Genomic DNA, 22,500 nt, shown 5'->3' on the forward strand with positions numbered 1-22,500 from the left:
CTTTGAAGTCACTTTTGATTATACTGATCAAACCGGTTATACCATACTGCGGCTTATTCTGCCTTGTATATTTCTGTAAATAGCCGCTTGTTGACTTTAAACTGCAAGATGATTAATCGTGAAATTTTCTTCTTGAAGGAAGGGCGAAAAAGGCGCAAGCACAAGCGTCGACATGGATCCCAGAAGTCAAAAGGTCACAGACGGCATGGAGATCGCGAAAGGAGACACCATAAGGAAAAGAAGAGGCGCCGCAAACATGGGAAAAGACACAGAAAACGTGATGGAAGTGGAAGTAGAAAGAGAAATGGAAGTAAGAGCAGGTCTTCGGGGAAAAGAAGACACTCGGAGCGCGAGTCCAACGAAGTGCGAGAACAAAGAAGAAGGTATGACTAGGAACATTACAGAATAAAATGCGGATGTCAATTACCTGAATTGTTTTCTCTCTGTGAAATTTTTGTTTGCATCGACTGGGACCAATCTGGTACTCATTCTAATGCACCGATAAATTTTTTGTCTTGAATCACAGTGTGAGATTCCTTGTCTTTTGACATGGTCCACTGATCTACTTGTACTGCTCTTCAAAGTCTGTCCTTTTTAGGTCACGTGAGCGGAAAGAACGAGAAATAAAGAAAATCGAAAAGCGGGAGATCCTAATTGACAAGTAAGTTTTTTTGAGTCAAATTTAGATGATAAATGGTAATTATTGTTATCAGACGAATTTATTATCAATCATTAATTAATAGCCCGGAAGCAATAGCGAGGCTTTTATTGGTCGCATCGTGGGTTTTTCCTCGCAATTGAAAAGATTTTGATTGTATTTAAGGTGTCGCTTTCTTTTAAGTTTCTGTCCACACTTTTTTTCAATGTTTTGATGTAAGTAAGAGGACAAATTAGAGTGGCGATTTTTAGTCCACATTAAGTTAGTTAAGAGCGCGGAAACGCGAGATTTGAAGCGTGATCTGTTTAATTGCTCTTGAAGTTTATGGCCATTATTGTAAACGTCTTTAATAGCCGCCCTCATCTTCTCAGCCGGCTATTATAGCGCTCCTATTTTTTTTACAATTCAAAGAATTTGAATTGTATTGGGGCACTGACTTTTTTTAAAGATCTATTCACACATTTTCGTGATTTTTGAAGTCAAAATTGGAGTAGTGATTTTGGTCACGCCGAAACAGGAAGTGGAGCGAAAAAGTGAGTGGTTTTGCGGCGTGAATTTTTTCGCTCTAAATTTAAAGCAGAGTGAGAAAAAGGTGCTTGAACAAAAATTCGCTTTCTCGCTAGTGGTTTTTTTGTTTACATGCGGCAATTTGACTTTGAGTTTTACTGTTTTTTCGATTTTGTGGATCGGATTTTTTTAAATGGTTTTCCCAATCCATTCATAGTCCGTTCTAGGTCTAGTTTTCTGTTTAGTCGATGAAAATTCTTTGAATTGTACGTCAGGACTTGTCCTGCTATGTTTTTTACTTCGTCGAACTCTTTTTTGCTTTACCCATTTTGCCGCTTTTTCGACATTTTGCGTGAAATCTTTTTGACTTCTCTAGGCTAGTTTCACTCTTCCGTCATTCTGCTCAAAGTCCTTTTAAACAGCAGCTGCTCAGCAAACCAATTCAAAATGAAGAGAGTCAGTATTAAAAAAAATCGAAGTCAGAAATAGAAACGGGATAAACCCATAAATGCCATTTTTAGATGCCCGGTACTTGAACTTTGTTCTCATAAGTTTTAGTTACTATCTATAATGCTTATTGGTATTGATACTAGACACTGTAGCCTCTCACTGAGAGACAGGAGTATGTTCAATTACGAAATGACATCAAAATAAATCGAGAGTCAGTATAAAAAAATCAAATCGAGAGTCAGTATAAAAAAATCAAAGTCAGAAATAGAAACGGGATAAACCCATAAATGCCATTTTTAGATGCCCGGTACTTGAACGTTGTTCTCATAAGTTTTAGTTACTATCTATAATGCTTATTGGTATTGATACTAGACCCTGTAGCCTCTCACTGAGAGACAGGAGTATGTTCAATTACGAAATGACATCAAAATAAATCGCACTTAAAAAAATTTTTTTATACAAAAATCAATTTTTGTTGATATTTTCTTTTCAATCCCAATAGTTATGGGAATCAACGGCGGCTATTTTCCGACAATCTGCCGGGTATGTTGGTCTTTTTTATGCAAATTTTTCGCTTGACCATTTTGCGCTTTTCTTCTAGAACATTCTTTGACTTCTCAAGTGACTTTTTCACGCTTTCGTTCTTCATTTTTGAGTGATCTCTATTGCTCTCACTCCGAAGTAAAGCTTTTTGCTAATATAAATTTGGTTACAGCAGAGCAAAAACAAGGGCCTGATAGCTGAGTGGTCAGTGCATCTGGTTATGGAATTCGGAGGTCAGTGGTTCGAATCTCGGCTGGGTCAATTGTTTTACCCGCCTGTCGTTCGAGAGCAACTCATCCGACATTAGTTGGTTTATGTTTTCAAACTGCTTTTTATAGAGAAGTGAAAAATTTTGCCTGAGCAACATTTCGATTTTGAGAGGAAATTTTTACTACGTTGGTCAATTTGAATTTGTTTTCCGTGTTTTTTCACGTGCTTGCTTTTAAGATGACACACACGTGTTCTAATTGTGACTATTTGTATCTTTCTGTTTTTGACTTTTGCCCGTTTGTTTTGTTGTCCTATGTTACCACTTACTCTCTGTGAAATGACAGGTTTCATAAGTTATTAACGAGAGATAAATGAGACCCGATAATCCTTTCAGCTCATAGTTAATGGTTTCTGTAACTTTGACACTAATTGTTTCAAATATTCGTGAACTATTGAGTTTTGCCCGTACTTGTTTCTCATTTTGTTGTCTTATGACTAAATATCAATAATGACAGGTTTCCGCCATTGCTAATGAGGTTTAGTTTTTAAAAGAGGTATTAGATCTTAGCGTAGGGTGTCTATATCTTGCGCACTATTTGCTTTCAAAAGTACTTGCATTCAGAAGCGATTATTTTTTGAGCTTTGCTTATATTTTTTATTAGCTGCCCTCTTCCTCTCAGTCAGCTTTTATGACCGGCCTGTTTGTAATAGTATTTTTTTCGTCGAATAAAAATTTTAGCTTTAGTCACAGCTTGTTCAAAAATTTGCTTGAAATCTTTTTGATTTTATGCTTTGCTCATTGTGCGCATTGTTCTTTTAAACAGCAGTTGCTGAAAGCAATCTAAAGTGAACAAAGTTATAAACACGAAATCAGGAATAGAACGGAGTAAACCCATAAAGACCAGTTTTAGATACCGCTACTTGAACCTTGTTCTTCTAAGTCTTGGTTAAGACATTTAGTTGTTATAGGTATTGATACTAACCCCTGTATCTCATTAAGAAACAGAATTATATTTCTTAACTACGGAATTGGTGTTTAAAAGCATTTTTGTAGAATCTTTTTTATTTTCTTTCAATCCCAATTAAACTTATGAGAATCAATGGCGCCGGTTTTCTGGTAATCTACCGGGTATGTTTGATTTTTTAAAATTGCTCTCGAACGAAATTGAAGTAATTGTTGTACACGTGTTTGCAATAATAGAAATTTTTTTTCGAGTTCACTTCGTCAATGCCTTTTTCACACTTGTCTTCTTGATTTTTTGAGAGATTTGAAATGCAGGCATTCAGAAAATAAATAAAATCGATTGTAGCGAAAATTCATAGTCCTTGTTGTGTAGAAGTTAATGTGCCCGACTCTTAACCGAGAAGTGCGGGGTTCGAACACCTCGGCAATCAAAAATTTTGCACCATAAATTTCTGTGGCCTATGCCACCTTCTAAATTGATTGCCTAGCCAGTCTTTGGAGAGCAATTCGTCCGACCGTAGTCTGTTCATGTTTGGTGGCACTAAGTCTCAATAAATTAACGATGGGTCTCATCGGTCTGTAATTAGTTATGCGTAGAACTAATGATTAATTTGATTAGAACCACCCTCATCTGCTATCTGGTCAGCCGGCTATTATAGCGGGCTTTTTTTACGTCAATGAAAATTTGTTTTGCTTAACCTTAATTAGTTCAACATTTTGCGTGAAATCTTTTTGACATCTCTAGGATGCTTTCAATGTTCTCTTACTGAGCTTAATCGCTTTTAAACCGCAGGTTTTTAATTGCTCCCAAAAGAAGTTTGTGGCAATTATAGTGCTCTGGTCTTTTCTATGCGATTTTTGGTTGGACTGATTTTTCGTTTGACCCTATTGAATTTTCGTCCTCAAAACTGGATAAACTGATAGCGCTTGGTGGGCGTTAGGTGACTGAGAAGCTCTATTAGAGCCTAAACCCTTAGTAGTCTCTAAATATGCGATTCATCGAAACTGTTTTAAGAGACAGGAAATTTTTCATTCATGGTGTGAAGGCGGTTGAACCCCGCTCACCCCTCCCCAATCCCCCACTCCCTCCCTCTTCTTGTCACTCCCCCGTCCACCCTCCTCCGCCCGGCAATGTGAACCCTCCTCTGACCCAACCACGCTGCTCTCGTTCAGTCTCCCCCCTTGCTGACTCCCCTCTCATGGAAGCCCTAATGCTTGCAGCCCTAAGGACCAGCTGTCTACTACTGAAGCCAGCCTGTCGCCGATTGTTTGAGAGCAATTAGCCTGACGTTATTCGGTTGTTTGAAATTTTATTTCAAATAAAGACAACCTGAGATCACAATCTAATACTCTGAATCGCATTTTCGCAACAGTCTATTTCGCGACTAATGTCCCGCAACGTCACGGCAATGTTTATCATCAATTATTGATAAATGGTATGAGTTTATATTCTTTTAAACGGAAATATTATGTCCTCACAAAGAATATCATAAAATCCCTCGAATTAAAGTAAAGCCCAGGAAAGCGGACTTAAGGTATAAGGCCGGATCAGCTTAATTGTGCGAGGTATCTTTGCTTGTTTTTTTCTAGAGACCCACAAAAGGCACTGGCGGAACGATTAGCCAAAGTCAGACAATCGACAGATGCTGTAAACCAGATGAACATTGGCGAAAAATCAGCCGCCGAAATTGCTCAGAGTTTCTTGGACGCAACCGCAAATGCCCCCGTAAAAAGCTTGACAGTATCCAATGATGCCAGATCAAATAATCACAGAAGATCCCCTGAAAGAAGGTTCCCAACTCAATCGTCGAGTGCAAGTTACCCACCGAAAGGTCGCGGGCCTAGTCCAGCACGGTTAGTTCTGCACTGTGATACTATGAATGGTTGATGTAACATGGTGATGTACGCTCTGTTCCTAATTAACGCTTTTAATTTTTATCAAGTAATGAATCATATAACACCAGTACGGCACAACTGCAGGTAATAGGTGCTCAATTTTGTAGCCGTTCGTTGAATTTTTCAGTTCCCTGAGCAGACTAAATAATTTAAAACCATTCGTTTTTGGTGAGTCAACCCCTGATTCGTTTGTTCATTTTTGAAGCTGGAGCATTGAAAGCTACAATATGTTAACTTAACAATGATTTGATTCGGAAACTCGTAGCGAGTGATAGCGAAATTGTTCATTAATAGGTCTCCAAAGAAAGAAAGGAGGCGCGAGTATGAGCGAATGTCTCCACCTCGCGATGAGCGACCAAGGAACAGAGATGATAGGGGCGCACACAGCCGAGGCAGTGGAGGTTATGAGTATAGAGAGGATAGACCACCACCACAGTCTCATCGAGATGGAGGAGAACGCAATAGTGATAGGTATATCCTGTCCAAATTGTCAGCTCAAATCATGTTTGACTTTTTGCTTGATTGCATGAATTATCCTGATTTAGCATATTAAATGCGTAGAAATCCTTAAAGAGTATACTATATGCTACGGAAATTATTGGTAGAAATATTTTGAATGGATACTGAAATGTAGCAAAGAGTGGATCAGACGCTGAATTTTAGGAACACGCAAACTAGAAAAATGATAACGACGAATGTGTACAGTCCGGCGCTGAAATCAGGCTTCTAAAATTCATCCTTTTGACCAACTATGGACGAATAGAAAACTTAATTTAAAGGATTTACGTAATAAATATTATTTGCCCACTAAGACTGATTGCCCGAAAAAGAAGTTCTCCTAACTACTCAAATAAAACAAATGCATATGTTTAGGTATCACGACAGAAGACCACCAGATAGGAGAGAAGGGAGGGATGGAAGCAGAGGAAGAGACGACAGACGTAAAAGGAGAAGTTCTCCCTCTCCAGAGTCAAGTGATCAAGGTAACTTGATAATAACTGTTGCACTCTATGAAAGCTTGTGTGAGGATGAGCTCTCACTTAACCGTAGCTCCAGGTTCACCATAGCCTGGCGTCTTTTCTGTGTGACTTTTCATGCTACCAACTTTTCGTCTTTTTTCGGACCAATTCTTTTTGTCCTCGAAAAGGGATAAATAGGTAAAGTCCCAAGGGCATAAAGTCAGGTCAAATTAGGGAAGCTGAGAATTCATAAATAGACCAAACGCGCATCCCCCCTCAACTTATTCAGCCACACACGCTTGTTCTCCCCTAACGTTCCCCTTTTTTCTACTACTGATCCCCTCTCTCAGTTAATCTTAAAAGCTTAATTTAGCCTCCCTAAACTCCAGCTAGCTACCGAGGCAAGCATCCGCTGGCCAGTATTTTGACATTATTTCACCTGGCGTCAGTTAGTTATATTAAGTATGGTTAATGATCGCGAAGCCATAGCGAGGCTATTATTGGTCTCACCTTTGTTTTTAAGAAAATCCAAAGTTTCTGGATTGTGTTCGGACGCTTATTTTTTAAAGATCTGTGATCATTTTCGACTGTTTGATTGTTTCGCAGCTTTTCCGGCAATCTGCGGGCTATGTTTTTGATTTTTGCTTTTCTACTTTTTAAAATTCCTTTTTTTGTTCAATTGTTAATTTTACAAAGAGCTGACAATTGAAAGGTAAATAGGACTGTATTATTAAAAATTGACACCATAAATTAAGACTATAAAATTTTTTATGATTTTCGGATTAGAATCTGTTCCAGTGTTTTTTACGCTACTCTCCATAATAAGTGACGAAAGACTACTACTTAAATATTCTAGATAAAAGTGGCTAAATTGTACTCCAATGTAATGTGCTGCATATTATTCAACTGGTTTTGCATTAACGAGAGTTTGTTAAGAACGTGAGTACACGGATGCTAGTGATCTTGTTAATTCAAATTGTAGGTACTTGGTTCCTCTAGAAATTTGCTAAAAATCTTTGCTTCTCTTTATAAGCAACGTGTATTGTTTCCTGTCGTTAAGCAACGGTTAACAGTATTGCGTGGTCTGTACCGCATTTCAACAAGCTTTAGTAATTTATAGCTGAATGTTTTAACATAGCTTTTTGAGAGGTGTTGATAACTTTTTCATTTTATATCTGTATCCGTTTCTATCTCTATTACACGGCACACAAGTCTTCTTTCGCAACTATTTCGGCAATCTGCCGGCTATGTTTTTGACTTTTACTTTCCTACTTTTTACAATTATTTTTTTTCAATTGTTAATTTTACAAAGAGCTGACAATTGAAAGGTAAATAGGACTGTATTATTAAAAATTGACACAATAAATTAAGAATATAATATTTTTTCTTAATTTCGGATTAGAATCTGTTTCAGTGTTTTTTGGGCTACTCTCCATAATAAGTGACAAAAGACTACTACTTAAATATTCTAGATAAAAGTGGCTAAATTGTACTCCAATGTAATGTGCTGCATATTAAACTGGTTTTGCATTAACGGGAGTTTGTTAAGAACGTGAGTACACGGATGCTATTGACCTCGTTAATTAAAATTGTTATTACTTGGTTCATCTTGAAATTCTTAAAAATTTTGGCTTCTCTTTATAAGCAACGTGTGTGGTTTCCTGTCGTTAAGTAACGGTTAAAAGCATTGCGTGGTTTGTACCGCATAAATATTATGGAGCCAAAACTTCAGACGTTTTTGAACGGATTTTATTTGTCGTTTCCTTTTCCTGTCTTTTTGGGTTTGTTGTTGTGTCATTTTGTTAATTAGACTATCATGTTTTATGGTAGCGGATAAAGAGACTTGTATTCAAAAACCTTTTGGATCCATGTTTAGGAGGCCCAAGATGTTGCGAATTTCGATAAATTTTTAATGGTTTTTTTGCTCAAAATTTTACTCTTGACCATATGACATCACGCCCGACTAAATTCTGCTTTTGTTTATTCATTCATGCAATTTCGATTGGTTTGAATGCGTGATGACACTCTTCACTCTTAGTCGAGCGCGTTTTTTCTTCATTCGTTTGATGAAGTTTTTAGTCTCAAAAATGACTGTCCTCCCTGAGATTTTTCGTACTTTTAATTGCAGGGATATGTGGTGTCACTGTATTTGAGTTAATTCAAGGGCAGCTGATAGAAACAACACAGTTATACAATTTCGAAAAGAAATGACATCTCATTAATTAAAAATCTGAATTTTCTCTTCGTTGGTCTTTTTTTCAGTCATTTTGAGGCTGCAGGTCTACAAAGCTATCGCAGCTCTTTTCTGACAATGGGCCAGTTATGTTTTCATTGGTACAAATAATGGTTTTATTGCGATTTCTGAGTTTTGCTCGCATTTTCTCTTTTTGTTTTCTTGCTATATAGTCTCATGACAGGTTTATAACGAGTCAATGGGAATCTCCTAAATGTTGACAAGTTGACAATTAATTTTTTCTCCCGCTTTAACACCGTTTCAATGAAAAATATTAGTGTTTTCTATTAGTATTGAATTTGTGCGAAACGTCATTTGTCACTGCTTTCTGTATAGATCTCAATGACATAACAAATTTTTTATCATGCTTGACTAACCTCTGGGTGGCAACGTTTTAGCAGTTATAAAAATCAGTTCAACAGATTTACTGAATGATATCTAATAAATGCATCTTTGGGCCCAGTATTAGACTTTAGGGTGTAGTTCTGTCTAACTTTGTCATTTATGGACGAATTTTGATGTCATTTTTGTGTCGTGTCAATTCTCCATTGCGATGAACTTTTTGATAAATTTTATTGTTACGAAAGGTTTGGTGGCCGGGTATTTGAGTTGAATTTATTTTTAGCTATTTTGTTTGGAATTTCAGTAATTTAAGAAAAGTTTTGGCCTTTTTGTTGATCCGATGTTTTTATAGCTGCGAAGCTCTAAGCTGAGTGGAGCTTTATTGCGGTGCTCTTGGATTTTTGTTAAGTCGTCTGATTCTGTTTTTCGTTTTACATTTGTTTACACAGCAAAGCTGAAGTCAAATTTTCTGAATGACTTTTTCCTCTCACGGCATTTGTGCGGGTGACGTCATTTCTCACTCTCTCTAGCAAAATTTTTCAGGTCATTTGCGTGATTAGATTTTGATCATAGTGACTTACCTCTTTCAATAAAGTGACGTTTGCACTTTAAAGCTTATGTTTAATTTGAATTCGTTTAAGGTCAACGGAACTCATATGTACAATAAAGGTCACTAATGAAAAATTTTTTTTCGCAATGAATTTCAACAAGCTTTGTTAATTTATATCTGATTTTTACATAGCTTTTTGAGAGGTGTCGATAACTTTTTCAACTTATATCTGTATCTGTTTCTATCTCTATTAGACGGCACGCAAGTATATTCTTTCGCAGCTATTCCGGCAATCTACCGGCTAAGTTTTTGACTTTGCTTTCCTACTTTTTAAAATTGCTTTTTTGTTCAATTGTTAATTTTACAAAGAGCTGACAATTGACAGGTAAATAGGATTGTATTATTAAAAATTGACACAATAAATTAAGAATATAACATTTTTTATGATTTTTGGATTAGAATCTGTTCCAGTGTTTTTTACGCTACTCTCCATAATAAGTGACGAAGGACTACTACTTAAATGTTCTAGATAAAAGTGGCTGAATTGTACTCCAATGTAATGGGCTGCATATTATTCAACTGGTTTTGCATTAACGGGAGTTTGTTAAGAACGTGAGTACACGGATGCTATTGACCTCGTTAATTAAAATTGTAAGTACTTGGTTCCTATAGAAATTATTAAAAATCTTGGCTTCTCTTTATAAGCAACGTGTATGGTTTCCTGTCGTTAAGCAACGGTTAAAAGTTTTGCGTGGTCTGTACCGCATAAATTTTATGGAGCCGAAATTTCAGACGTTTTTGAACGGATTTTTTTGTCATTCCCTTTTCTATTTTTTCTTGGGTTTGTCGTTGTGTCGTTTTTTTTTGCTTAGACTATCATGTTTTATGGTAGCGAATGAAGAGAATTGTATTCAAAAACCTTCTGGATCTATGTTTAAGAGGCCCAACATGTTGCGAATTTCGATGAAAATTTAATGGTTTTTTCCATCAACATTTATGTTGCGAATTTCGATGAAAATTTAATGGTTTTTTCTGGTCAAAATTTTACTTTTGACCATATGACATCACGCTCGACTAAATTCTGCTTTTGTTTATTCATTCATGCAGTTTCGATTGATTTGAGTGCGGGATGCACTTTTCACTCTTAGTCGAGCGCGTTTTTGTTCATTCGTTTGATGAAGTTTTTAGTCTCAAAAATGACTGTCCTCCCTGAGAATTTTCGTACTTTTAATTGCAGGGAAGCCCATGTGAATATATGGTGTCGCTGTATTTGAGTTTATTCGGGGGCAGCTGATAGAAACAACACATAAGTTATACAATTTCGAAAAGAAATATGACATCTCATTAATTAAAAATCTGAAATTTCTCTTCTTCGGTCTTTTTTTCAGAGTCATTTTGAGGCTACAGGTCTACAAAGCTATCGCAGCTCTTTTCTGACAATCTGCCAGCTATATTTTCAATGGTAGAAATAATGGTTTTATTGTTCATAGAAGCATACGGAAGGTTTCGACCTGGCCGAGATTACAGTGGAGGCAGATCAGGCGGAGGAAGCCGGAACAAAATGTCCAAACAGGAGTGGAAGGAAAATCAGCTAAGGAAAGACGACATGCTTAGAGACAAGGTGAGCTCAGGCTTTTTTCTCTCTTATTGGGGAGAGCAAATTGGCAGAAAGCAAAAGCACTTGAGAGCAAGTTTTGTTCGAATCATTCGAATTTTTACATAAGGTCAGGATATTTATGCGAGCACAGCTTTTTTGTTACGCCAATACTGTCCAAACCATATCTAAAATGAAATCGCAAAAAGGTGTAACTGAAATGATCTCTAAAACAGCGAATTGTCGGAGTGGCTGTTCCGAAAACTATAATTTCTTGGAATGGAAGAGTCAGGACTTAAAAGTTTCTTCTTGTGATTATCAATTACCTTTTGCATATGCTTAGATATCAGAATATGGCTTAGATCTACTTATATTGTTAAATGTTCTAAAATTTAGTTGCATTTAAAGAAAATTGATCAGAGAAAGTGCTCCAGATTTGTTTAGCTGTTTTTTTTTCATATCCTTTGCAGATGTTGGCTCCTAATTGTTTTTTAAATCCAAGATTGAATAATGGTTACTCTTTTTTTTAATAGATGTGTTATCACACTTTGGAAATGCTTTAAAGATTTTTGGAGCTGAAATAGTTATTTCCAAAGGCACAAAGACAACGGGAAGGTGTTTAGAGTTGTTTAAAGAGAGAGCTCCTCTGAGATATTTGAGAACCGATGTTATGTTTCCAGATTTTTGTTTTGTTCTCCTTTTTTATGCTTTTTAATCGGATTGTTAAAGGGGCTGGTATTTGTTTCCTGTTGACAAATAGACGTAATAAATTTATAGGCTTAGCGATTGCGTAGTGTTGTTAATATTGGGTCACTTGAACAAAACTCAAATTCATAAAACATCGGGATTTTATTTATGCCTAGTAGTTTTCTAGTTCTAAAGTAGTTATCCGCTTTAATGAATTTGAAACGAAGGGGTTTTTAAGACCAGTTATGATTTCTTTCCAATTTCGTTTTGCTAGCCATTTTGGGCCAAAATTATTTTCTAGTCTGTTCAATTTTGAATATTTTGGGGGCGTTAGCCTATCCGATTTTTATTTTTTAATAGCCGCGAAGCGATGGCGGCTATTATTGGGGACATCGTGGTTTTTACGACTCGAAGAGGAGTATTGAGATTCTACAGGTTTTTTTTTTTTAGCAGAAAGCAAGTTTGTTCATGACTTGAATTTTGACTTCTTTCTGTTCGAGCATTTACCTCCGTTTTTGATTGTTGACTTCTTTTTCGAACATTGGACTTTAACAGTAGCTTCGTTTGTAATGTATAGTAATTAGGAACTGCTGGTAATGTTGAAGAGGTCATTTTGAGATTTTTTTCCTATATAAGTTACCCCTAATTATTTAAACTACACCGCACAACCCCCCCCCCCCTACCCCTACCCCCTCCCTTCACCTAGCTACACCCTTCACCTACACCCCCCCCATCCCAACTACCCCAGCACTACCAATCTCGCCAAGCTATCTACCCACCCACCCCACCTAGCTCCCCCCGCACCTGAAAAAACGTCGGCATTTTTAAAACACTTTAATGTGGTTTGTTGGGCTACTTTTGTTTTTTTCCTCTTGTCTATTTTGATGTTCTGATTTCGGTAAGTTTAGGCTAATTTTTACTAGTTAATAGTGTGCATCTAAGTAGTGCCAAACTTATATGCCCTCATTGTTGAATATAACCCAAAAAGTCTAGTGGTCTATTAAAGGACTGGTGGTCGATCTGTCAATCTTAATGCTTTAGTTGTTTCAATTCATGGAGGGACACAAGCGTCTATCGCGGCTATTTTCCGGCAATCTGCCGGCTATGTTTTCTTCTGTTTAACGTTAGAGATGTTTAACGTCTTGGCCATACAACTTATTTTTCGTTTTGTAACTTTTCAAGGGCCCGAGACGTCATCTTGTGAAATATTTTGAGTGTTTTGTTCTTGTTATTTGGTCTTGGTTTGATCTTTGGCCTATCTGACGTGGTGATTACAAAACAACGGGGTGAACCGGAAATTCAGTAACCATTAATTGTGCCTATCAAGAGCTTCTTAGTTCTGTGATATTCACATCCACCAATAAGCCAGAGAAGACATGAATTCATTGCGAAAGGAAGCCTTTGATTTTGACCTAATCGAAAGGGTCTTGTTTGAAAAAATTTTTAGCTTTTCGCATTCAACAAACTTAATTCTAAAGACTTTACTTAGTATTAGCACTCTCTAGCATTTAATTTGTCAGCGTGTTCTCGGAAAGCTCGATTACTAAACGTGGTGTTCTCCAAGGTACAGCTCCAAGCAAAATAAAGGCAATTTTGACAGATGATACCAGTTTGAGAAAGGCAAAAACATTTCAGAAAACTCCGAAGTTTCAGCAGAAGCGGATTCAAAAAATTGCCGTCTAACTTTCAATGTCATTACAGAAATACCTTATTTTACAAATAGGTCAGATCCCCAACAATAACAAGATTTTGTTTTCAATGCAAAATTCAAAACCAGATCCAAGCTTCCATTACCTTGGTATACAAATTAATTCAAAGTTATCGTTTGATGATCATCTGAATGCGTCACTAAGTGATAATTAGACAGTTTTTGTTCAATGCATCTTGTTAGAAATGACGTCCCTTTGGAAAGTGGAATAGTTGTTATCAAATCAACAGATTTTTCACATATATCATTGCCAGGTGAACTGTTCAGCTCAAAAGTTATTTTAGTAAAACTTCCAACAGATATCTGGTTTTTGGGAACGTCTGAAAACTCAACCGACTAAACATTCAACAGAACTTGAAAATAAAACAGCTCGTATACAAAAGATAAGGGCCAAAATTGAGTAACGAATCTCTGATACTAAAAATTGTTGAGAAGTGGAATAAGTTGCCCTCACCAGTAAGAGCTGTAAACTCACCACTAAGAGCTGTAAGAGCTGTAATTTTCAAACGCGCTTTACATGGTTTCCTGTTGGATCAATATGAAATGCCTTCTGAATATATCAAATTGCCTGCATTTCAATACGACTAAGAGCCTCTTGTCCTTCTATCGTATCCTGTCTGTTATCAATATCTATTTCCTTCGTTTCACATTTTTAGTTTCTGTATAAAAACCAATTCAAGCAAAACATTTGACATCTGGTTACCATCGACTTCTCATTCTTTTCTCGTTACAACTTTTGGCAAATCAACTTACAAAAGGCGGTAATATCATCGAAGTTAATGTGAGGCATTAACATCCTCGGGGCCCACACAGCCTAACCCTAACCTGCTAGGGGTTTGGGGTAAACATGCATAAGTTTTGCTGCCGGTCTGTTTAATTTGCCTAAAGCGGTCTTAACTTCGCGTGACCTAGCTATGTTGTCGGGGCTGGTGAAAGTCCGTGTGACTCGTCCCAGCGGCCAGATTCCTCTTGGTGTAAACTCCTCAACAAGCCAAACGACATCATCCACTTCCAAAGCTGCTTCACGAGACGTCCGCTTCTGTCGTTTGTTCAGCGAATGAACGTACTCGGTTAGCAGCCTCTTCCAAATCTGCTGAAGTCTCTGCTTCTCCTGTGTCCATGCCGAGTTTTTCAAGGCAAGTGTCTCGTTGAAAACGGCTCCAGGAACATTGCAGAAGGGCCTTCCAAGCAAGAAGTGGTTTGTTGTAAGTGGGTTGTGGTCTTCTTGGTTGCTTCTCACGTGGGTGAGTGGACGCGAGTTGACAAGACACTCGGCTTCACTGACGATCGTGGCAAAGACATCTGGGGTGAGTTTTGCGAAACCGAGGTTCAGAAGAAGAGCTAGTTTGACACACTGAACGAGTCTCTCCCGCACCCCACCGAAGTGAGGAGCAGAAGGAGGGTTAAGCTTCCATTCGACGGACTGGTTCAGTAGCTGATCTTTGATGTAGTCGTGGTGCAACATCAGTGGTCTTCTTCTGATCTGCTTTCTTGCTCCCAGGAAATTGGATCCGTTGTCTGACAAGAACAAGCGCGGTTGGCCGCGTCGAGCGATGAAGCGTCGGATTGCTGTCAAACACTTGTCTGTGCTGAGGTCCTCTGCAAGTTCCAGGTGAATTTCTCTTCTAACCAAGCAAGTGAATAAGCAGATGTAGGTCTTCACTTCTGCATCTCGATGAACGACGGCAAACAGTCCAAGGTTGTCCGCGCCGACATTGGTGAAGATGACTGGTGACTGCGTTTCCTGGAAACGAATCAGGTCTGCCATCGGTGGATGTAGTCCCGGAAGTGGCAACAGTCGAAACCTTTGGAGGCCAAACTTCTCAGGAAGGCTGTGATTTCAAGAATGGGGCATCTCTGTTGTATGTAGTTGCGGGTGTATTCAACTCCAATGTGCATACAAACTTCGTGGCTTTTATGTATGTAGAGTTGAATGCTGTGCTTTTTAGAGTCCAGGATGATGGGGTGCTTGGAGTCGAAGGGTAGCGAGCTTCGTTTTGTTCTGCCACCAACGCGAAGAAGTCCTTTCAAAAAAATGGGACAAACAGAGCAGATGATCTTTCTTTGACAAAGGCCTGTGTTGTTTCAAAGGCCTGTGGCGTCATTGAAGGACTTCTCTTGCAATTTTTTGGAGATAAATTCGGGCTTTGTTAATGTCGTCGAGTTCTGGTTTGCCTCTTTGTTTCGATCTGAGATTCTTTATGAACCTTACGACGAAAGCCATAGAGCGCATTAACTTCGCCCACTTTGAGAATCTGCTGACGTCAAAAAGACATTCATTGTTCGATTTTTTCATTGTGACGTTCGTCTCTTCATTGTTACTCAGGGATTCTTCCAATGGCTTTCGGGATCACTTAGGAAAGATGGCGGTGTTAACCAGAACACCTTGAGGTCACAAGCTGGTATTTCACGGGAGACATGATCTGCAGGGTTGAGTCTTCCGCTGATGTGCTGCCACTTGGAGACGTCTGTGTTGTTGCGGATCTCTCGAACTCTAATTGCAATAAAAGTTTTCAGTTTGTCTTCGCTTTTGATCCAGGCAAGGACCGCTTCACTGTCGCTCCAAAAGTGTTTTGAGATTACTGGTGTTGTTAGCTGCTCGGAAACAAACTGCATTAGTCTGCATCCTAGCACTGCTGCTTGCAACTCAAGTTTCGGGATGCTGATTTGCTTAAGTGGAGCAACTTTAGCTCTAGCTATGACAAACCCAGTTGAAATGGTGTTAGCTGATTGAGATCTGATGTATTTGACTGCGCCATAAGCCAGCTGTGAGGCATCACGGAAGCAATGTAACTGGTTTATCGGAGGCAGCTCGTTCGGTGAAACAAAACATCGTGGCATTGATATTTCTGCCACATTTAGATATTGCTCTATCCGAGTTTTTATTGATTTCTGTTTCTCATCTGACAGGAGATCATCCCATGCAAGTCCTTCTTTCCAAGAATCCTGCAAAATGATTTTGAGTGTAATCAATAATGGGGCAATGATTCCTAATGGATCGAACAGGCAGGCAATTAAGGAAAGGAGCTTTCTGAGTGTGAAAGTATCATTAACTGTATTCCACATTACACCTAAAACACGATGTTTGTCTTTTTTATTGTCACAATGTTCTTTGGGTATTTTGCTTAGACATTGAACAGAGTTTGAGACAAACTTAGTTAGACTGAAACCTCCTTTAGAGAGTGTTTGTCGCAAGTCTTGAACTGCAGTTTCAGCTTTCTGTTCATTGACGAACGAATGTACAAAGTCATCCATGTAGAAACTGTTGAATATTAGATGCTTTGTAGCAGTGTTTCCGAAGTCTTTTGCTGTTTGTTGGGGGACAAATGTTGCTGTAGTTGGTGAACATCTTGCTCCAAAGATGAGTCGTATATACTGGAACTGCTGTACGGAGTTCTTTGACGGCCAAAGAAAACGGAGACAAGACTGATCTTCTGTTCGTATGCAAATTTGCATGAACATGGCCTCTATATATGCCATTACTGCAACAGAATCCTGGCGAAAGCGAAGTAGTAAGCCAACCAGGTTGTTAAGAAGATCGGGGCCTGACAGAAAGTTTTTGTTTAGCGATTGCTTCTTAAAAACAGATGCGGCGTTTGCAACACGCCTAACCTTCCCAGGTTTGTTGGTGACGGGGTGATGGGGAAGGTAACAAATCTTCTCTGGTGCGGGATTTGAGAAAGTAAATGATTTGACATAACCTTTCTCCAAATCTGCTTCCAAAGTTTTCTCATACAATTGCTTCAACTCAATATTTTTGTTGAGTCGGCGCTGCAGGCTGTCAAGCTGTGCTTTGGCAACCGGATAGTTGTTTTCCAATTTTTTGTCCTGTTTCCAAAGTAAACCGATTTCATATCTGTCTCCGATTTGATGGATTGTATCTTGTCATATTTGAATTGCTCTTTTACTCTCTGTTGAAGTATCTGCAGTTTCTTCAAATTCGTTTCCTGTGTTCTCTATTTTCCAGAAACTGGTCACACATTCACTGAGATGTCTTTCAGTATCAACAGTTAAATTTGTGAGCGCTTGGTCAAAAGCTCTATAGCTATGTGATAGGAAGTTTGTTTCCTGCAGGAATGGCTCGCTTTGTCGCTTAATTGGGCAGGTAATTGTCCAACCGAGAAGATTGCGTAAAGCAAAGGGGCTTCCTGAGGGTCCTTGAAGGAACTCACGTTCCAAAATGTATTGGGTAGCGTCAACACCTAAAAGTATCTGTATCTTGTTATCACTAAGTTTAGGAAAATGTATGTGTTAAAGGTGAAGGTAGGACGAACACGCTTCGTTCAAATCGTTCACAGGCGCATCGTTGAAAGTCCAATTACTCTCGGCATGAACGTAGTTTAAACGGAAGAGTGGTTGATCGCTATTGAACTTTCCAATGTCCAACCGAACAAGATTGCGTAAATGACGGATTCGTCAAATGCTTGTGATACATTCAGATCGAATTCCGAAGTCTTTGGAGCCCGTACCTTGTCGGCAGCGGTGTTAAGGACGTATGAAATGGTACTACCATTGTCCAGAATGGCATAACAATTATGTCTTTTATTATCATTACCGAAAAGGGTGACAGGTATAACCTGTAGTTGATTTCTCGTTCTTGATGGAAAACAAGGATTGTAAACCTGGGTTGGATTGTCATTGCTTTTGTCCTGTGGGTCCAATGGTTCACACATTGGCAGATCAATTTCTGCCAAGTTTGTAGATTCTTTTTGTCTGTCTGTGTGGAGAAGGCTGTGGTGTTTGCCATTGCAATGTCGACAAAGAACTTTTGACGGGCAGTTTTTGGCCGCGTGACTGGCACTTAGGCAATTGAAGCACATTAAGTTCTTCTTTGTTTCGCTATTGCGTCTGTTGGCATCGAGACTGAGAAACTGCGGACACTTGCATATGTAGTGATCTTGCTGATCAAGTGGGCATTTTGTTGTGCTCCTGTTTGCTGTTGAATTTCTAGGCTGCTTTGAACGAGAGAAAGATGAGCTTCCTTTTGTGTTGTTGCTACTGTTAGCCGTCTATTGCTAGGGCTTTGCTATATCGAGGTTTCTATTCGCTGTACTGTTATGTTCAGAGCTTTTTTCGCTGTGGTTTGAGCTTTTACTTCGTAGGAAATTCTGTGTCCAGTTCGTACGATTTTGGTTCTTATTCCGATTGTTGAAGGAACTTGAACCCTGTGGTGGGTTTTGTTGACCTGAATGGTTGTTCGTGGTTGATGAAAACGTGCCTTGTAATTGTTCGAAGGCTCTGGATTGCCGATCCATCCAATCGGAAAGCTCTGAGACCTGGATTTGTCCAGTCGTTGTATACAACATGTTCGGTCCACTTCAACCTGATTGGGTTCGGTAGCTTATCTCGGGCTATCCTGAGCAAGTACGTGGCATTTAGGTCGGCACTGAAGCCGTGTGAGGCAAATGTCTGAACTACCTTTCTTAACAGCGAAGCGAAAGCTATCAAAGCTGCGTGGTCGTTCATGGCTGGTTTTTGGAAAGATTCTAGTTCTTTTGTTGAAGCACCGACAATTTGCGGGTTTCCAAAGCGTCTGTTGAGCTCTTGAAGGGCGGAGGAGTAAAAGTTTGGGTTGCAAAGAAAGCCGGAGATGCAATCTTTTGCCGTTCCAATGACTAAACTTTGCAAATAGCTCATTTTTCAGTGTCAGTGATGTCTTCGTTGTTGTGGATGGTCGAAGAAAACATGCTGCTCCACTCGTTCCACTTGAGCGGGTCTCCGTCGAACTTCTGAATTCGGATGTCTGGCAGCTTTACTGAGCGATGGAAGTTCCGTTGACGATCGATATGGGTTGAAGTTTTGATTACCAAAGCTTTGGCTGCTCGGGTAAACAGGTCCACTAGGGGTTACGTTTGAGGGCTCAAAACTACCGTTTGCTAAGTTTGACCAACTGTTTGGGCAATATGCCTGAAATGGGCCTGAATGGCTTGGCGTTGGGAAACGATTGCCGAAAGAAACTGGAACAGGTGTGCTATGATCAGGTACATTATCAAAGAGGCCGGTATCATTAATGGGCCTGGGAGGAGCGAAAGTGTTTCCAGTCGGAGGAATTGTTCCACTGAAAACTGGCAGTTGAATATTTGAAGCTGTTGACAATTATGGTAACGCACGAGTTGCGTCAATAGAGCTCTGCGAAACAATTGCTGGATTCACAATTGGTGCTATTGGTTGAAGGGGCTGATGTTGGTTTCTTGGTACGTTTTCAGAGTCTCTTTGTTCGTGCTGATGGCTGTAGATTATTCTGTACATCAGAACTGATGGCTCTATTAAAGTTTTCTCGCAAAACTCCCATGACGGACTGCACTTGTCTATAAATAGTAATCGGGTTGGATGCTGGTTGATGGTCTGCCAAGTTATTGATTTGTTGCTGTCGGGTATCTCGCATGCTTTGAACAACTTCCGGAGAGTCAGGTGCAGAGGGAACCGGTTTTCGATTACTGCGTGATGAAGTGGCGCTGCTTGGGCGCGTTGAAATATTTCTGAAGGAAAGTTCATGCTTCTTTTCAGCTTGTGCAACTTCCACTTTTAGCTTTGTCAAGCATGCTGCATCGTTGAGGGAGTCTTCAGCGTCCACATTTTCCGATAGTGTAAGCTGGTCGACAAGTTGGTCTAATTGTGACATCGTTTTCTTGAATTCATCATGTGTTACTGACACAATTTCGGGTTCCAGACCTGAGTGTATTTGATATTCTAGCTCCTGTTTCAGCTCTTCGACAATATTTAGTTTTCGGTAGAACAATCTAACTGTTCCAACTATTGATGGCTTTCGACCTCCCATTTTCTTTATTGGTCTACCTTTCTGAACTTCAGGGGTAAATTGAAAGGTCGAGTGGGGTGAATATAGGTCCCTTGAAGGGAACAACGAGTGAACTGTTGATCTTCCAGAGGTCAATTAGAGATGAAGTGGGGTAATCTTTTGACCTTTTAGAGGTCACCTAAAGGTCAAGTAGGGTAACCTTTTGTCCTTTTAGAGGTCAAGTGGGTTGACTGTTTGACCTTTTAGAGGTCACTTAAAGGTCAAGTGGGTTGACTGTTTGACCTTTTAGAGGTCAAGTAGGGTGACTGTTTGACCTTTGAGGTCACGTAGAGGTCAAGTGGGTTGACTGTTTGACCTTTTAGAGGTCATTTAAAGGTCAAGTGGGTTGACTGTTTGACCTTTTAGAGGTCCAGTAGGGTGACTGTTTGACCTTTTAGAGGTCACTTAAAGGTCAAGTGGGGTAACCTTCTGACCTTTAAGAGGTCACTTAGAGGTCAACTGGGTTGACTGTTTGACCTTTTAGAGGTCAAGTAGGGTAACTGTTTGACCTTTTAGAGGTCAGGTGCGGTGACTGTTTGACCTTTTACAGGTGACTTAGAGGTCAAGTGGGTTGACTGTTTGACCTTTTAGAGGTCAAGGGGTGTGACTTTGACCTTTTAGAGGTCACTTAGAGGTCAAGTGGGTTGACTGTTTAACCTTTTAGAGGTCACTTAGAGGTCAAGTGGGTTGACCGTTTGGCCTTTTAGAGGTCAATTAGGGTGATTGTTTGACTTTTAGACGTCAAGTGTGGTGACCGTTTGACATTCTAGAGGTCACTTAGAGGTCAATTGGGTTGACTGCTTGACCTTTTAGAGGTCACGTAGAGGTCAAGTGGGTTGACTGTTTGACCTTTTAGAGGTCACGTAGAGGTCAAGTGGGTTGACTGTTTGACCTTTTAGAGGTCAAGTGAGTTGACTGTTTGACCTTTTAGAGGTCACGTAGAGGTCGAGGGGTGATTTTTGGAAGTGACTTGGGGGATCCCTGGAGGAAAACAGAGGACCGACTTTCGTAGGTCACTTGCGGGGCACTGGAGGAGATTGAGTGACTTTCGTTGGTCACTTGGGGGTCCCTGGGGAACAATTGGTGATTTTTGGAGGTCACTAGGGGTGTCCCTGGGGGACAATGTGTGACTTTTTTAGTTCACTTGGGGAGTTCCTGGGGGACAATGGGTGACTTCTTTAGGTCACTTGGGGGGTCCCCGGAGGACAAGCTGAATTTTGTAGGTCACTTGGGGGGTCCCGGAGGACAGTGGTTGACTTTTGTAGGTCTTTTGGGGGTCCCTGGGGGACAATGGGTGACTTTTTTAGGTCACTTGGGGATTCCTTGGGGGACAATGGGTGACTTTTTTAGGTCACTTGGGGGTCCCTGGGGGACAATGGGTGACTTTTGTAGGTCACTTTGGGGGTCCCCGGAGGACAAGCTGAATTTTGTAGGTCACTTGGGGGGTCCCTGGGGAACAATGGGTGACTTTTTTAGGTCACTTGGGGAGTCCCTGAGGGACAGTGGGTGACATTTGTAGGTCACTTGGGGGTCCCTGGGGGACAATGGGTGACTTTTTTAGGTCACTTGGGGGTTCCTGGGGGCCAATGGGTGACTTCTTTAGGTCACTTGGAGGGTCGCTGGGGGACAATGGGTGACTTTTGTAGGTCACTTTGGGGGTGCCTGGAGGACAGTGGTTGACTTTTGTAGGTCTTTTGGGGGTCCCTGGGGGACAATGGGTGACTTTTTTAGGTCACTTGGGGGGTCCCTGGGGGACAGTTGTGGGGCTGTGCTGAAAGCTGATTCAGCTGGCAGAATACTAGAGGCTGTTGAGTGCAGCTGCTGATGACTGAGGTTGGCCTGAGTGGGCTGGCTGACTGCTGGAGTGCATTGGTGGGGCGCTACTGCAAGCTGGTTCTGCTGGCAGAACACTGGAGGCTGTTGGGTGCAACTGCTGATGACTCAGGTTGGCCTGAGTGGGCTGGCTGACTGTTGGAGGGCAGTGGTGGGGCTGTACTGCAAGCTGATTCTGCTGGCAGAAAACTGGAGGCTGTTGGGTCCAGCTGCTGATGACTCAGGTTGGCCTGAGTATGCTGGCTGGCTGTTGGAGGGCAGTAGTGGGGGTCTACTGCACGCTGGTTCTTCTGGAAGAACACTGGAGGCTGTTGGGTGCAACTGCTGATGACTCAGGTTGGCCTGAGTGGGCTGGCTGACTGTTAGAGAGCAGTAGTGAGGGTCTACTGCAGGCTGGTTCTGCTGGCAGAACACTGGAGGCTATAGGGTGCAGCTGCTGATGACTCAGAATGGCCTGAGTTGGCTGGCTGACTGTTGGAGGGCAGTGGTGGGGCTGTACTGCAAGCTGATTCTGCTGGCAGAAAACTGGAGGCTGTTGGGTCCAGCTGCTGATGACTCAGGTTGGCCTGA

General features: G+C 40.3%; 2 protein-coding genes across 2 annotated transcripts in view; one reads left to right on the forward strand and one right to left on the reverse strand.

Annotated features, from left to right (window-relative positions):
- LOC142351143 (protein unc-50 homolog) overlaps positions 1–22,500 on the reverse strand; it is a 440,200-nt gene that overhangs the window by 406,466 nt on the left and 11,234 nt on the right. The gene's annotated exons all lie outside the window — the stretch shown is intronic.
- Positions 1–22,500, forward strand: part of LOC142351052 (uncharacterized) — a 30,256-nt gene that overhangs the window by 4,428 nt on the left and 3,328 nt on the right. The window contains exons 3-8 of the mRNA XM_075403123.1: positions 139–383; positions 599–661; positions 4,923–5,186; positions 5,523–5,699; positions 6,102–6,211; positions 10,803–10,933. Coding sequence (XP_075259238.1) covers positions 139–383; positions 599–661; positions 4,923–5,186; positions 5,523–5,699; positions 6,102–6,211; positions 10,803–10,933 — 990 coding nt within the window. The remainder of the gene's footprint in view (positions 1–138; positions 384–598; positions 662–4,922; positions 5,187–5,522; positions 5,700–6,101; positions 6,212–10,802; positions 10,934–22,500) is intronic.

This window comes from Convolutriloba macropyga, chromosome 12 (assembly GCF_964194025.1).
Source record: "Convolutriloba macropyga chromosome 12, txConMacr16.3, whole genome shotgun sequence".
Lineage (NCBI taxonomy): Eukaryota > Metazoa > Xenacoelomorpha > Acoela > Convolutidae > Convolutriloba > Convolutriloba macropyga.